General features: G+C 40.3%; 1 protein-coding gene across 20 annotated transcripts in view; it reads left to right on the top strand.

Moving 5' to 3' along the window:
• Nucleotides 1–15,606, top strand: part of mycbp2 (MYC binding protein 2) — an 84,108-nt gene continuing 68,502 nt past the window's right edge. For all 20 annotated transcript variants that reach the window (XM_077537206.1, XM_077537207.1, XM_077537193.1 and 17 more), the window contains exons 1-4: nucleotides 1–688; nucleotides 4,233–4,308; nucleotides 13,084–13,299; nucleotides 14,747–14,900. In XM_077537206.1, coding sequence (XP_077393332.1) covers nucleotides 414–688; nucleotides 4,233–4,308; nucleotides 13,084–13,299; nucleotides 14,747–14,900 — 721 coding nt within the window. In that variant the 5' untranslated portion in view covers nucleotides 1–413. The remainder of the gene's footprint in view (nucleotides 689–4,232; nucleotides 4,309–13,083; nucleotides 13,300–14,746; nucleotides 14,901–15,606) is intronic.

The following is a 15,606-nucleotide window of genomic DNA, read 5'->3' as shown; positions in this document are numbered from 1 at the left end:
ACAGTGCAAGGGAGGGGAGGGATGATGGAGCTAAGATGGCAGACCGTCTGAGGGTGCAGCCGCTCGGGGGTCAACGCATTTCCGAGGGACAAATGGCAACGAAACCACAAAACAACGAATACTCTTGATATCTTTGACATTTTATAGGGAATGTTTTTGTAGTGCGACGAAGAGGCGCGGAGGAGGAGAAGCAGAAAAGGGAGGAGGAGGAGGAGGAAGACCTCGGTCGCTGAATTAGCCCTGATAACAAGCGCCGATCCCGGATACAGTTTGTGCCATTATCCGCAACGGTAAAAAGGACATATTATAGGCGCGCGGTGGATTTAACAATACACATATTGTACCCGATGGCCGGGCGGGATCTAGCTGCTTTCTGTTTTGCGTGATTCATTTATGCATTGTGCTCCTAAACGATGATGTGTGCCGCTGCGGCAGCGGCCGCCGCCTGTGGGGGGATTCTGCCCATTTCTTCGCCGTCGATGGGGCTGGGAGTCCGGGTCATTTACGGACTAGGAGCCGACCTCTCCACCATTGGGCCAGGCATGGGTCCCTGCCCGACACCCGGAACCCAGTCCGACTGTCGGACTCGGTACCAGCTTTTACTCTCAGGGAGAGCCCTGGCGGAAAGATACAGGAGGATTTATACGACTGCCATTAACGATAAAGAGCAAGGAATAAATCCAGGAAGGTGAGTGGGGATATTTGGCTGTTCGGGTAGAAGCTGGCTTGTCATTCGCGGGACTAGCTTGGAGCTAAGCTTAGCTCAACGTCAAAGCCCTGGCTCGACACAGCTATCTTAACGAAATGTCATTTATGTATCATGAGTTAGGCTAGATTTGATGGTTCATACCGCTGTCGCATTAGCTCCCTAAATAAATAAATAAATAAATAAATGAACCCAAGAAGTGCGCTGTTTTGAGAAGGGGTGGGGGCACTCCCGGTGAGGTCAGCTTGCGAAGGTAGCATTTGGTCCGGCGACTTCCTTAGCCTCTCGAAGCCCAAAGTAGCTCCTGTTAGCTTCGGTCAACATGCACGAGGGAGTTGTTTGGCTAATGTTTTTTTTTCTTTTCTTCCTTTCTTTTTTTAACCAATACAGCACTTGTCATTTAAATAACACAACCTACTCTGTCTGACGTGTAATGGCACGCACCTTAGGTTCATATTTAAAGCCCAAGCTATGCCGCTCTCAGCTCAGCTGTCATGAGAGCAATTTAAAAGATTTATTTCCTAATATACCACACCACAACTTAAAGCGACCAAACGTGACAATTATATCACAAACTGTCCAGGATGTATATTGTTACTTGAGTCGTGGCCATTCGTGTGTGTTTAGGCCCAACGGCGTCACTATTTATTGCTAGCTAGTTAGCTTGTCAGCTAGGTGGACATCACCTAACATGGGAGTAGCGTTAGACCTTCTTCGTCTCAAGGATTTTTTTTAAGACTACACAATAATGACAGTGACACGATAAAGTGCCTGTTTTTTTTGTGCGTGGAGGTGGGGGGTGATCTGAAGTGGCATTTTCTTTTTGGTCTAAGTGGGTAATAGAGTTACGTCATTTATTGTCAGTCAGGTTGGAGAGGAGCAGGGCATTGCAGCATCCTCCCTCACTCTCTGCTCTTGTGTTGTCAGCAGCCCTCAATGTCAGTTTGTAATGAGGAGACTTTTCTTTACTACAAGATGGTGTGATAATGAAACACGATTACAGTTTTGGTAAATATTGTACATGCTGGGTCAAATGTTGGTATGCACTATACAGTTTCATGATTAATGGCCAATAATTTCAAGTCAAGAACAACAATTATTCTAAAGCAGTCTTGAATGAGTAGCAAAGGAAGAAAAAAAAGTAGTTTTAAGCATGCAAGGGAGGATGCAAAGTATAAAGCAGGTTTGAAGGTAGCCAGAAAGCAATGTAGGATGGCATGAAGGAGGTTATGTAGGAAAGAGGAAACATCAGGGGGAATGAGGTTAGGAAGGATGGCAAAGAAGCAGGTTTAAGTGATAGAATGATGGATGCACGAATATAAATAAGTGTGATGGAAGGAAGGAAAGAGGAAGTGGAGGAAGGAAATCTGAAAAGTAGTTTTAAGTAAAAGAAAGAAGGATGCAAAATAAAAAAGCAGGTCTGAGGGAAGGAATGAATTTAGAAGTGAAGGAATGAGGTCAGGAAGGAAAGAAGAAAAATAGGGCAAAGGTGGAAGGAAGGAGGTGAGAATGGAAGGCAGAAAAGCAGGCATAAGCGATGAAAGGAAGGATCCATGAATAAAAATGGGTGTGATGAAAGGAGGGCACGAAGGACTCAAGGGAGAAAAGTAGGTTTAAGCAAAGGATGGAAAGATGCATGATTGATTTAGAAGGAAGGCAGGAAGGAAATAAAAGTGTAAGGAAATCAGAAAGTAAAAGATGCCAGAAAAAAAATAAGAAATTCAAGAAAGAGGTCAGAAAAGAAGGAGGGAAGGTAGGAATAAAGGAGAGCAGAAAAGTAGGTTTCAGTGATGGAAGGAGTGGACTTAGTGAAGTATATAAAAAAGATGCAATAATAATAAGTAACTCTGTGGTAAGGTAGGAAGTTAGGAAGCCAGTAAAGAAAAGATGGCCGGACAAACCTGTATTTCTTAATAAAATAATCTATTAAAGTGTATACCTATTTGTCTCACCCTCTATTAGATTAACCTTCTCATTGGCGTCCGTATACTATTGTTCTCCCCTCTAAATGGCCGTGCTTGAGGACAAAACACATGTTAGTGTTGTTATACATGAATGCACAGATGTGTATTGTAATTTTTCAGTCATGGTCTCTCAAGTTCACATTTTCATTGACCAAGAACACAAGCAAACCTGTGTAGCATATCAAATAAGACTTGGAACGGCGGCATAGTGTGACTCAATTAGAAAGTGAAGTCCCACAGCCACCAATACTTTCATTTACGTAAGATCAGGGATCTGTGTTTGACTATAATTCTTTGGTTGCCTCTGGGGAAAATGAATAATAAATTAATTGATTTGTAACCAGACCCAGACCCCCTAAATGTATGCTTTTAAATGTTGCATCTTATCTAACAAATAGCATAGCAGACATCATGCAAGTCAAGAGTAAATGGACATTGCCTCTGCTGCTTGCAATCAATTGCTTCAATCAACAATCAATTTCCCATGCTATTTTTTTAATTTATTTTTTACGATGTTAGTGTCTAATCGCTAGTTATGCATCCTGAATTGAAGTTCAATGGTTAATTATGAAGTGCACCTATTGCGCAAATAACATCACATCCTCAGATAGAGGGCGGGAAATTCAAAACCAAATCCAGTCTTAAAACTATTGGCCACAGACTTGCAGGGACTGGGAGTATCCATTGTAAACAGCTATGGTGGTAATCTGCCAATTGGAAGATGTTTGAGTCATAAACGGTCAAATAAAAAACCTATTGTAAAGATATTTTGGGGCAAATTGCTCCACCATAGAGAAGCTTTCAGCTCTTTTTGTATAGTCCTCTCCCAAGTTTTCAATTTTTTTTGTTTTCACTTCAGTGTCTCTATTACCACTTATTTTTTCCTGTTGTAATATCACTAAATCACAAATAATAATTCCCTTTGATTCTATAGAGTGAACACATTTAAAATTTGAACTGTAACGCTCTCAAAAATAGAGCACAAAAGCAATTAAATAGTTTTTGATGTATCTGTCAAAATGTGGAATATGCAGTGTAGTGACAACACTGCGAGAACAATTAAAGGTGTTTTGGATTGATATATGTCTTTTAATTCACGAAAATCATCTTTGTTGACAAGTTACTGCAAAAATGATTTGCATATCATGTTAGCTGGGATTTTACTTTTAAGCTTATTGTTCAATTTTGCTCCCATTAAAGTACAAAGCATTACTCACTGGCACTGCAAAACATAAGCATAATTGCATCCTCGCTTTTGGAGAACATCGTAATAGTTCAAGCTATAGAAAGCCGTTTGACAGGTGTCGTTTGCACTCAAGCTTCTATGAATACAGAGACCTTGTCAGGGGCGAATTCAACTTTATAAAGTCTTCCCACGGGCCATGCTAAAATTTATTAAACGTATAAAAAATATATATAATGTCTTATGATTATATATTTGGGGAATTACTTTGAGATTTAATTTGTTTTCAGAATTGCTTGACTATGGTCCTCTTGCTGTAGGTTTCCCTGTAGATATTCTTGATGGATATTCCTTGTGATGGATGATTTGTTTCTCTCAGGGGGAAGAAAGCCTTGAACAAGAAGAAGCTGAAAAGGCGACAAAAGGTGAAGTCCAAAGTCAAATCGAGGACGAAGGTAAGAGATGCTTGTCAATTTGATGTCATTTGTCATCTTCCTGTATGCACAAACAAACCCGCATAAAATTCAAATAATCAAGTGTAATTTTACTGATAGAAATCATGATTGGTGCTGGACTCCATCTCATCCTCAAACGCTGCCAGGGGTGTGCCAAAAGGCACAAATACACCGGAGGGGGGGCTTCGGAGGCTCATCCATGTTAGTGACGGCCTGTTGCCAAGCGACCCAATGTGTTGCGCATCGCCACGGCAACAGTTGCCTGGCTCCAACTCTTCCATCCGAAGGGGACACCTTGTCTGTACTCTGTGAGGATGGTGGGGGGCGGTTTCCTGCCTCTCTTTGCAGACTGAACATTTGTTTTTGTGTGGTACAAGATCTGTTTTCTCTCCTCAAGGTCAAACACAATCTGCTTGACCTCTGGTTTGCTTGCATTTTGAAGCTATTTTCCCCAAGGGATTGAATGGAAATAGAAATCATGTGTTTCAGGGTGAAATTGTCCAAAAGTTGAAGTCGATGTGGTGGTATAGTGTTTTTTTAATTTCAACTACTCAACCACCAACTTTTGATGCAAATGAGGCTAAATGGAGCACACTATGTCTCTGAAAGAAACTGGCACTGTGCAATCACTCAACAGTTTTGTGTAATAAAGGACAACTTGACAAGTTGTCAGGGCTGTACAGTAGAAGTTCAGTTTTGTTCCCAAGTTTTTTGCTGCAGTGTTTCCTCATGGGGCAGCCTCCACACTGGGAGGGATGGCTGGTCTTCCCCTGCGGGTGGGCGGTCGTCCTGGGGGCCCCTTGGCCCCAGGGGACTGTGGCATGCTTCACTCTGTGTGTGGCGAGCCGCAGTCAATCTGGCCCGGGGTCTCTGGGATGACATTGCTCGTTGTGGTGTTTGGCAGTCATCCCTCTCAGTGTGGATGAACTCCTCCTGGGTGCCTTTCCTCACAGGGTTATTCTGTGCCCCACCATGTTGTGGTTTGCGTGTGTGTTTGCATTTGTGGGTATGATCATGGGGAGGGCTGGGTTATCTTTTTATTGTACTATGGATGCTTTAACTGTTCAGCACCTTGAGTTGCATTTTAATGTATGAAAGGTGCTATATAAATATAGTTTGATTTGATTTTGGAAGTTTAGAATACAGTGGTCCCTCGCGACTTTGCGGTTCACTTATTGCAGATTCACGCTATCGCAGATTTTTAACCCCCCCATTTTAAATAGTGTATACGCCATATAATTCTTTATTTATGCTGCCATTGTTGTCATTTGTGATATTTGAGTAAATATAAACAGCTCATTGTTCCATTCAACACAATCTATTACACTTTTATCAAAATATAGTATATTTGGTAAATTAAGAAATGTGTATCATGATAACTTTTTAAAAAAAGTTGACATTTTTCTTTTTAATGGGGTAGATGTCACGGACTTCGGACTTACGGGTTTCACACATCAGCGCCGTTTCCGGCCACTGCTGGCCGCGTTCCAACACTCGCACTCCCACCCCTGCGCCCCCCAACCTCGCGCTCTTGCTGATGAGTTAATTGAATGTACATAACTTCAAAAAGGCCGTGTGTTTACCAACTCCACCTATTAGTGTTATTGAAGAGGGGGATAACATTTTTTTTTTTAAACGACCTTCTACTTCACGGAAATTCCCCTATCACGGCTAGGCGTGGAACATAACACCTGCGAAAAGTGAGGGAACACTGTATTCAGAAAACATTTCTTATATCCTATTCACAAAAAACAATAATTAAAGCTGGAATTAACAATGAACAGGTCTTTGCATCCTCTCTTTAATGGTGAATCTTCGAAATAATAATAAAGCTTTAGCTTTTAATGCTATGCAATATTTTTTGTGTGTGTTTCATGTTATTTATATATGTATATATATATATATATATATATATATGTATGTCCAACAAAATCTGCTTTTATCAGTTAAAACGATTCACGGGGGATATTTTCTCAACTTTTCAAGAAGCGCTACTGAGTGGGTTTTGGGGGATCTTGTTGGAGACTGCTAAAATCTGTATTTACAGAAGCATATATTTGTGGGCAAAAATTGGTTAGTTTTTCAGACTGTTGAGAGTGAAACTCCCAAAATCCACTTGTATATCAAAATTATGTCAATTAAAGAGGGTCTCTCTTGGTGCTTGGGTTCTAATGATGCAAATAGCTGTTAATTTTCCTGTAAGGAAAGGAAAGTAGTAGTAGTCAGGCATGGTTGTCATTCTGACCATGATTGCCACCAGGATGTTGTGGAGGAAGTTCAATCCTTTGAAAATTTTGGTAACATTACACTTGTTTTAACAGTTCCTTGTTTTTTTTTTTGTTTTTTTTTTTGTTTATCTGTCTTAAATTCTTAAGAGAACTGGTGATCAAGCATTTTGCAGTTTAATCAATGAATACCACTCGTGTGAATGATTGATTAACTTAATATTCACACAATTAAACAATGGTGCACTGGTCCTCATGTTTTTTCCCTCCCGCCAGTGCCAAACACATCACAGCTGATTAGAAATTAATCCTGAATAACAGCCGCCTCCTCCTCCCACTTCGTCTTAAAATGACTGAGTGCAGCGTCTATACATTTCCTACACAGTAAATTCTGTAGAGTCAATTGACTCTATTGAGATACGGACCAAATAGACTCAGTTTTAGAGTAATATTTACACTTGGAAGAGAGTAATATAAAGAATTGGAAAAAATACAAAATAAAAGTGACTCAAGGTAGGAACAAACTCACGACCTTCAGCTTGCCGACCTACTGCCTGAGCCACGCAGCTCCTGCTTTCTGCTTAGTATATTGCTCATGTCATCTGCAGCTGATTCCATGATTGCATGGAATCTTCCTAACTCCAACAGACCAAAAACGATCTTTGGTCGCTCGGAGAAAAGCAAACAGTAGGAGGGGCATAGCTCAGGTGGTAGTGTGGCAGTCTCCCAAGGTCCTGAGTTTGAACCTTTACCCTTGAGTCAGTTTTATTTCTCTTCCTAGTGTAAATCTTAGTTTAGTCTAAAACTGAGTCTATTTGGTCCCTATCTGAATAGAGTCAAAATTTACTCCAACAGAGTCAAATTTACACTTCAGAATTTACTGTGTACGTAATATTATTTTGAATTATTAAATGATGTGTGATGCACATTATCTAATCACACCTCCAGGGATGAATAGATCACATTAAATGAAACACTCACGTGAATAGTGCACCGCAGGCCAGGTTACATACATATGCAGCGTTGCAGCAATTATGGGAAAAAAAAAAAGTGTCAGACAGCCAGCATCTTTGATAAATACTGAAGTGGTTTATATAGCCCAGTTTTACTGTAAACTATGTAAACGAGATCTGCTCAAATAACTGTGAAAAAACATTTAACAGATTTTGAAAAGTGCTATACAATTTAGAGTTTATATTTAAACTTTTTTCGTTATTTCTTTATTTTTCATTTTTTCCAAATTCTAAATTGCAGGCTAAGTTACATATGCAGCGTTGCAGCAATTGTGGCGAAAAAAAGTGTCAGACAGGCAGCGTCTTCTAATACAGAAGTGACTTAAATAGCACAGTTTTACTGTGAACTCTGTAAACGAGTTTAAACCACTCAAATAATTGGGGAAAACATTTCACTCATTTAGATTTTCTGTTATTATTGTTACTTAATTTTATTTCATTTCTTTCTTCTTCTTCTTCTTCTTCTTTTTTTTTTTTTTTTTTTTTTTTTTTTTTTCTTAAGGACTGCATTCTGTCTCTGGTAGAAACTGCCTGCCTTTCATGGAATTCTGACAAGAGCACCAGATATAGTAAACACATGTTTTGGGATAGAAAAATATTGTGGCTACAGTTCAGTACTTAAACTAAAATATCTTTTAAAGACAAAAAACAAATGTTGCCATGTGATTGCTGCTGCTCCTGGCGGCATCATATTTTTGTACTGTGCATGTGCAGAGCTTTTTTCTTCTTGAGCAATCAGTCTTCTTAAGAAGCAGCTAATATTAGCTGTTAGACTTTTTCACCAGAAGAAAAAAGTATATATAGATGTGTGTGTGTGTGTGTGTGTGTGTGTATATGTATATATATATATATATATATATATATATATATATATATATATATATATATATATATATATAGAATTATTTTTTTACCTTTATCTCATTCATTTGTAATCGGCAGTAGTACAGTGGTAGACTGGTTAGCGCATCTACCTCACAGTGCAGAGGTTGAGAGTTCGAATCCGGGCTATGTCATGTGCTGTCGTCTGTGTCTGCTCAAAGATGTCCACATTTCTGCCTTACAATAGTTCCATTTCAAGAAACATATTGTGGTTTTCTTTTTAAGCTCTCTTTGGTGAGCCTCTTATGCTGTTTCACAAGTGAAAACAAAGAAATTTAAAATCATTTTCGAATTCTTGTGGCTGAATTGGCCCAAAGTTGGTCTTTCATAAGGATTTAATTTGTTTAGTTTGTGATATTGTTGGGCAATATCTGAAGTTGCACATTCTGGCTTTGTAATTTTGTGTATTTGGCGTTCATGCATTGATGAAAAAACAAATCTGAAGTCACTCACCATTTACTCAGCACTGGAGGTGTTTTCTTTTCACTGAGAACTTACTCTTAAGTAATTATTAGAGAACTATTTTTTATGTAAATGTCTTATGAATGAGTTATGTTTTTCCAAAGGTGGTAGATCCTCTAAGAATGTGCTGCGTCCTCTAAGATCGCTAAATATTGCTCCACAACTGCACCCGCAGTCTGCTCCCTGTTAAACACCTATTCATTAAGGATATTGCTCTAATCATATACCATATCAGCAATTATCGACCAATTTGAATACAGATAAACCGGATAATAAAGAAATCCGCCAATAATAATAGACTGCCACGTAGGTCCATCTGTTGTGGTTGTTGCTCAAGTTGTGCCCAACTCCTCAACCCCTCCCCTCTCCGATGATAGTGTTGTATGTTTGTGACATCATAATGCTCTCGACCTCATGTTCACAGAAGATGCATCATGGCGACATGGAAGTCGCCAGTGTGGGCTTTCTTTACTGTCCTGTTATGGAAAATAACTATTTAAAACATATTAACACAACTTTATACTGTATTGTGGACACCTGTATTTTTTTTAACAATGGGCTTATCACTTCTTGTACATGAAGCAATATCAAAGTGACCTTGACTGATAAGTCTGCTCGGAACAGACCGCTTGCTTTCCTGTCTAGGTGAACCTCCCTTTCTCCTCCCAAAACCTAACCATCCTGCATAAAAATGTTCCCATGATAATTTACTATGCACACTTCTTGTAGACTGCTCTCTAAGACTTGTGTATATTTGAATCTTCAAATATAAAGAAACCCAAAAGACAAATTGTTTTTCAGACTGTTTTATTCATCTCGCCTAACTACTGGAAATTCCACAACACTCCCCAAAATGTTACCCTCGCAGTTTTTTGTTGCATTTTTAAAACGTGACTTTTTTTTGTTTTGGCAAACTCAAAATGAATTACTATTTGTATTTGAAGTAGATATATCAATAAAATACAGATTCCTGGTGCTTTACACAATGTTTCAATATATTTTCAATATATTTAATTTTTGGCTACTCTACCGATGTTTGCCTCTCCCACGTTTGCACAGTTGTCAGGGGTTATGTAGATTGTAGATTGTTTTTTGAGACCCATTGACTCCAGCATATCATTTAATCCTTCTGTTATCTGCTTCACCTGCATGCTCATAAGGGAAATCTGTTAGAAAAAAAAGTCTGTTAGAATCGGCTGGCCAGTACCCAATCATCAGTTATGAATTGGCTCATGAGGCTGATATAAGGCACAATGGTTTGCATGTTGAAATGCTTTAATTCACAAACTTCCTCTTGCAGCACAGTTTGGGTATTTCTGTCTCTTTAGAGTACCTGTGTCTCAAATGGCGGATCAAGGGTTTGTCTTGTCTTAAAGCCTGCCATGTTCCATTGTTTTTTAAAGGTACCATGTCTTTGCCTAAGTGTATTGTAAGCCTAATGGCTTTTGTAATGTGATTCCAACCCTTAGTCTTTTTGTCATAGGGAGTATAAGCTTGTGCGTTATAAAACTCAGTTGTTGGGTAGTACAATAAAGCAAATCTTTCCTTCCTTCCTGTTTCGAGGCAACCTGGGCATTTAAATCAGTCGTACTTTCGATGGTAGAGTGAATTTCTGATGTTATTTCAGTTTGCAGGCACGGTCACTCGACAAATCCTGCAAATGAGATTTTTGTGATCACAAGCTGTTATCTGACTTTTTAAATCAATACCAAGTCCAAATCACTGACATAGCCTACTTACCTACATCTGATCTTTTTTTATTTTTATTTTTTTATTTTTATTTTTTTAGCACAACGTCCTTCAGCACGTTCCACATCAATTGTCCTATCTTTCCTTTCAACTGTCCTCCTCTGTTTTGTTCACTGACATTAGCACCATTTTGATTATAACATCTAATAATTTTCCGTGGTCTTTGCTTGAAGTCATAGCCACATTGAGTTGAGGGAGATGATGATGATGTTGGCAACAAGTCTTAGCACGATTGGTTGTTAGAGTTCAGAACCAGATTTGTATCATTTATACCGTCTACCTTACGCCTGAAGTTGTTTGCCTTTTTGGCGGAACTATCAGCTAGCTGGCTGCAGTGCGTCGGTTAGCGCTCTATAGGGCGCCGCGCAGTGATACGAACGAACAGAAAAGTAGTGGCTGGCGGTAATGGCGTCTGACTTTATTCAGGAAAGGAGCATTGTGATGGAAATGTATCACACTTTTGAAAACAAATAGTTTTTAGAAGAAAAACACTTTATTTCCGAGACCCCAGCCAGCTTGCTGGACTATTTTCCTCTCGTCCAACGCCGAACCAGAACGCGTGTCATAGAACGCTGTCAGTGCTGATCGTACACACAGGAGGTGAGGATCAAGTTGAGATTCATGTTAAAGAATCCGAACGATCCCTTTAAAGTCCTCGTCTTCTGTATCCAAAACAAACTGGGCAAGTTGTCCATCAAACACACCAGGCTGAGGCTCCGTCTCGTTGACGTGCGCTCCTCGGAAATCATGCCGGCTTTTGCGTTCGCCCAAGCATTCACGAACCATTGATAAATTGTGGTGTAACTCACGGCACTGCCTCCCAGTCTCCCATTCCCGGTCATCCAGACCAATTTGAACACCTTGTTGACACCGATGTCCAGCGGCTGAAGAAAGTTTCTTCTTCGTTGAATCTCACGGCCACGGCGGCCCCCTCTCTCTCTCTCTCCCTCCCCACGCTCATCACGTAATCTTCGCATATTAGTGTCAATCAAACAATTAACTTTAAGTGGCTCGTTAAGCCCTAAAACAAGTGAAAAAGAAAAAACAAAAAGAGGACACATGCTCACTGAACATGCACGCTTTAACTTAAAGGCAGAAGTTCCCCCCCTTCTTTTCATGTATCCTTCCGCCGATGGCCTCATTCACAGTGAATTTGTCGATGGGAAATCCTCCCACACAGAAAGAGAAAAAGATCAAATATTGTTTCGCTTCCAGTGTTAATTTAATTAATTTTATGACAACAAATGCTTGTTACGGTTCAAATTCATATATTAGCCGCATCATTGTATAAGCCGCAGGATTGAAAGCGTGAGAAAAAAGTCGCGGCTTATAGTCCGGCAATTACGGTATATGCTTATACCTATCACACATGCTTCAAATGATGTAACACTACTACCAACCTCAACGTGGAGTGTTGAAGAACATGAGCTCAGAAGCATAAATTTTGTAAGTTATTTGTCAAAATAAAGGCCAAGTGTTTGTTTTTGGTGAACCTTTTTCGCACTTGTGTATATTAAGCACCTGAAAAAAATAGGATGTGCATCTGTGACACAAATCAACTTTGCATTTCACCCTCATCTTTTATTGTTTTTAACATGTTAATTTCACAGTGTGTGACAGTTGTCACTTCATAAAACTACAGCTAATGAAGACTTTATGATGTGACAGTTTGGCCTGTGATTTTCTATGAGGCAAACTGTGGTTGACAAGCATACCAGCGAGCGCACGTACAAACTTGGAGGTCTCGCTGCATTCAGAATATCTCTTCATTCCGAGAATGGCCCATTTCAAAATCAAGCCTTCTCTGCTCATTTACAGCATGGGATTTGTATTACATGCCTTTCTAAACCCTTGTCCTTTTAAACTGTACACTAAGTGCTACAGGCAAGAGAGCAGCAGACGCCCTGCTAGATGGAACTAATATCCTCCCTGTTGCTTTGAGCTGAGTATGAATGACCTCGTCCCAACGCCCGCTCTTGCCTCCCCCTCCCAAACAGATGACATCACCTCCTGTGATGGGTATGCCCAAAGGGCAATGAGAGGCAGTGGCGATCGATCATTGAGCTTCGTCCTCCCTTGGGGTTGTGTGGCTAAAAATGCTGCCTCAATGGAGAAAGCTAATCATTCAGTGCGCTCATCCTGATTATTATTTGATGGACACTCTTAGATGTACTTCATGGCGATTCTTTTACACCCCACTGCTTCATATTTCTATCCTCCAAATCAATAGGGGTAGCGCTGGTAACATATCGGGGCGTGACTATAAACGACTCACAACACGCCCTAAACATATCCCTAAGTACTACTACAGTACATATAATTAATGATATGAATTGGTAATATCAATTAGTAATGACCGATTCCTACTTAAAGTGTGACTGCCACAAATGCCAACTTTGCTGACTCGACTGACAACTTCCCCTTTGTCAACTTGGCTCCTACAGATGGAGAGTTTCGATGGCACCCTCTGCGTGCCCGACATCAAACTGCACAGCAACCCGTCCGCATTCAACGTCTACTGCAACGTGCGCCACTGCGTGCTGGAGTGGCAACAGAGAGAGGCCTCGTTGGCGCTGGCCTCCAGGAGCTCGGTGCAGAGCGGGGACTCAGACAGTGAGGAGGAGGAGGAGTACCGCGAGCCAGCCATCAAGCTGCCAAAGGTAAGGACACTCTTTTATCATTATGCAGTAAGCTTGCTATAGGATTATTATTATTATTTTTTTTAAGAAATATAATGAATGGTTTGATATCACCTTTCCAGACTGTTATAATCTCTATCATGAGAATTAACAACGTTGCCCGGCCCACATTTCCCTTGGACTAATTTTAATTTCCATTCATGAGGAGCTACCAGTCTAACATAAGGAGTGAGATACTGTTAAAAAATGATTGTCATCATTTACTGTTCATGGCCCGTTAAATCTAACATCTGCACACGTGCAATGCTCCTGTATGTATCACACAGCCGTTAATTTGTTTACTGCCTGATTATTATATTCAATCACAAGATAAATCTGGTAAGACTTCAAGTTACACTGTATTTGGTTGCTTACAAGCACTGAGAAAGAAAGCATCCGTATACTGTATCTAATACAAGCCTTCTTTGTTCATTTCTCCATGTTCTCAAATGGGAGCGATACACAAACTCGTAATGGTGATTGCAAAAGTACACCAGAGGATATTTTTATAAATGCTATAATTGGGCGTGTGAAGCCTGGTTCATACGGCAAGATTTTAAAATTGTCGGCCGATTTCCAATCTTTGACAGACCCCACACGTGAAGAGAAAAAATCACGGGAGTTCCAGTTTTGAACGTACCATGCGTGGTGTGCGGCCACACTGCACAATCAACACACTCCACACGAGCCGAGTTCATTCAAGAATGTGACGGGAAGTCTCGCAAAACCTCTCGAGATTAAACGTGGCTTCCGAGTCGTCAACATGAGTCGATCCTGGTTTTCAGCCTAAAAAGCGGCATAAAAAGAAAAGGTGTTGTTTAAAGGAGTGTAAATTGGCACTGGCGAGACATCGCTTGCCCTCTGTTCGGTGCTGGCGGCGCGGGTTGGCGTCCCACCCAGAGACCACGTTTATTTGTGGCGAATGTGTGTGCTTGTATAAAAAAATAAAATGATAATAATAATAATTAATTTAAAAAATATAAAATAAAAAGAGTGTAATAGCGCCAGCACGGACTTTCTGCTGCGTAATGACTTTTTTGATTTTGGATTCACCACCGGCTTCCTCGCTGGCTCGCTTTCTGATTGGCTGCATGTCACCGTCAATCATCTACACGGAGCGAAGTCAGGCCAAAAAATCCAACATGTTGGATATGCCCGATGTCAAGTCGGGGGTCCGATATCGGGAGGCGCCGTGTGTGGTGACAAGACACACGGCACGATTATCTGTGAAGATTATCGCTTGCATCTCGGCGCGTCCTTACGATTGTCGGGAGGGGAAATTCGGGGCTAAAATCGGGCCAATTCTCCTGCCGTGTGAACCAGGCTTAAGTTTAGACCGAGAGTTAAATAAATAATTTAAGAATGAAACGGTATGAACAGTAGCCTATAGCTAGTTTAGCTTTCTGCTCTGATTTGTCTGTGCCCGTAGATCATCGGTATCGGCCTGTGTGGGGTCTTTGAGCTGATAAAGGAGACACGCTTCTCGCACCCCTCGCTGTGCCTGCGCAGTCTTCAGGCCTTGTTGGACATGCTGCAGGGGCAACAGCCTGAGGGTTTCCAGACTGAGCCTCCCGACGTGCTAGGTGAGGAGTGCTCATTGATGTTGGAGAAATAATGAGGGAAATATTTTGTATTGGGATAAAGTGTGTGTATTGACCCTGTGTTGTAATTTTATGCCACAGTGTAACCTGTGGTGTATCTGTGCTTTCATAGTGTGGCGATTTTTTATTTTTTATTTTTTATCTTTTAATTGTGTGTACAGACCACAGCCTGCAACTTTATATTTGTTAAAAAATAGCTTAGTGTGTTTTTAACAGTGCTTGAGATGAATGTGTCACAAAATGTTATGGCATTTCTTCATCTTAAAATTGAATGCCAGTTTACATCAACTTTACCTTATTGAAATGAAATTAAATTGAATAAGTTGTTGCTTAATGTTTATGGACCACTGACAATGTTTAACTCATTTGCTCTCAAAAACATATAAATACATTCTATTTTAAATGTATTAAGTGTCCCAAAGACGTATTTATACGTTTTTTTTTTTTTTATTGTTTTTTTTTATGCTAGAGCATACAGAAGCCTTTGATGCCGCCTCCCAACAGCACAGAATGGGTGAAAAATGGTACTAATTACAAAAACGGGCAGCAGGTGGCAGCAGAGTATAATAGATCAGCCAGGGCCATGACGAAAACAAGCTGTTTCCCCACAATTCTCAGCAGATTTGTGAATAATGATGAAACTTAGCTATATTCTAATGCTAATTGCTACAAAACAGGAAAAGATAGA

Source organism: Festucalex cinctus, chromosome 11, assembly GCF_051991245.1.
Source record: "Festucalex cinctus isolate MCC-2025b chromosome 11, RoL_Fcin_1.0, whole genome shotgun sequence".
In the NCBI taxonomy this organism is placed as follows: domain Eukaryota; kingdom Metazoa; phylum Chordata; class Actinopteri; order Syngnathiformes; family Syngnathidae; genus Festucalex; species Festucalex cinctus.
Note: the sequence above shows the minus strand (reverse complement) of the source record. Positions and strands in the feature narration are given on the sequence as shown.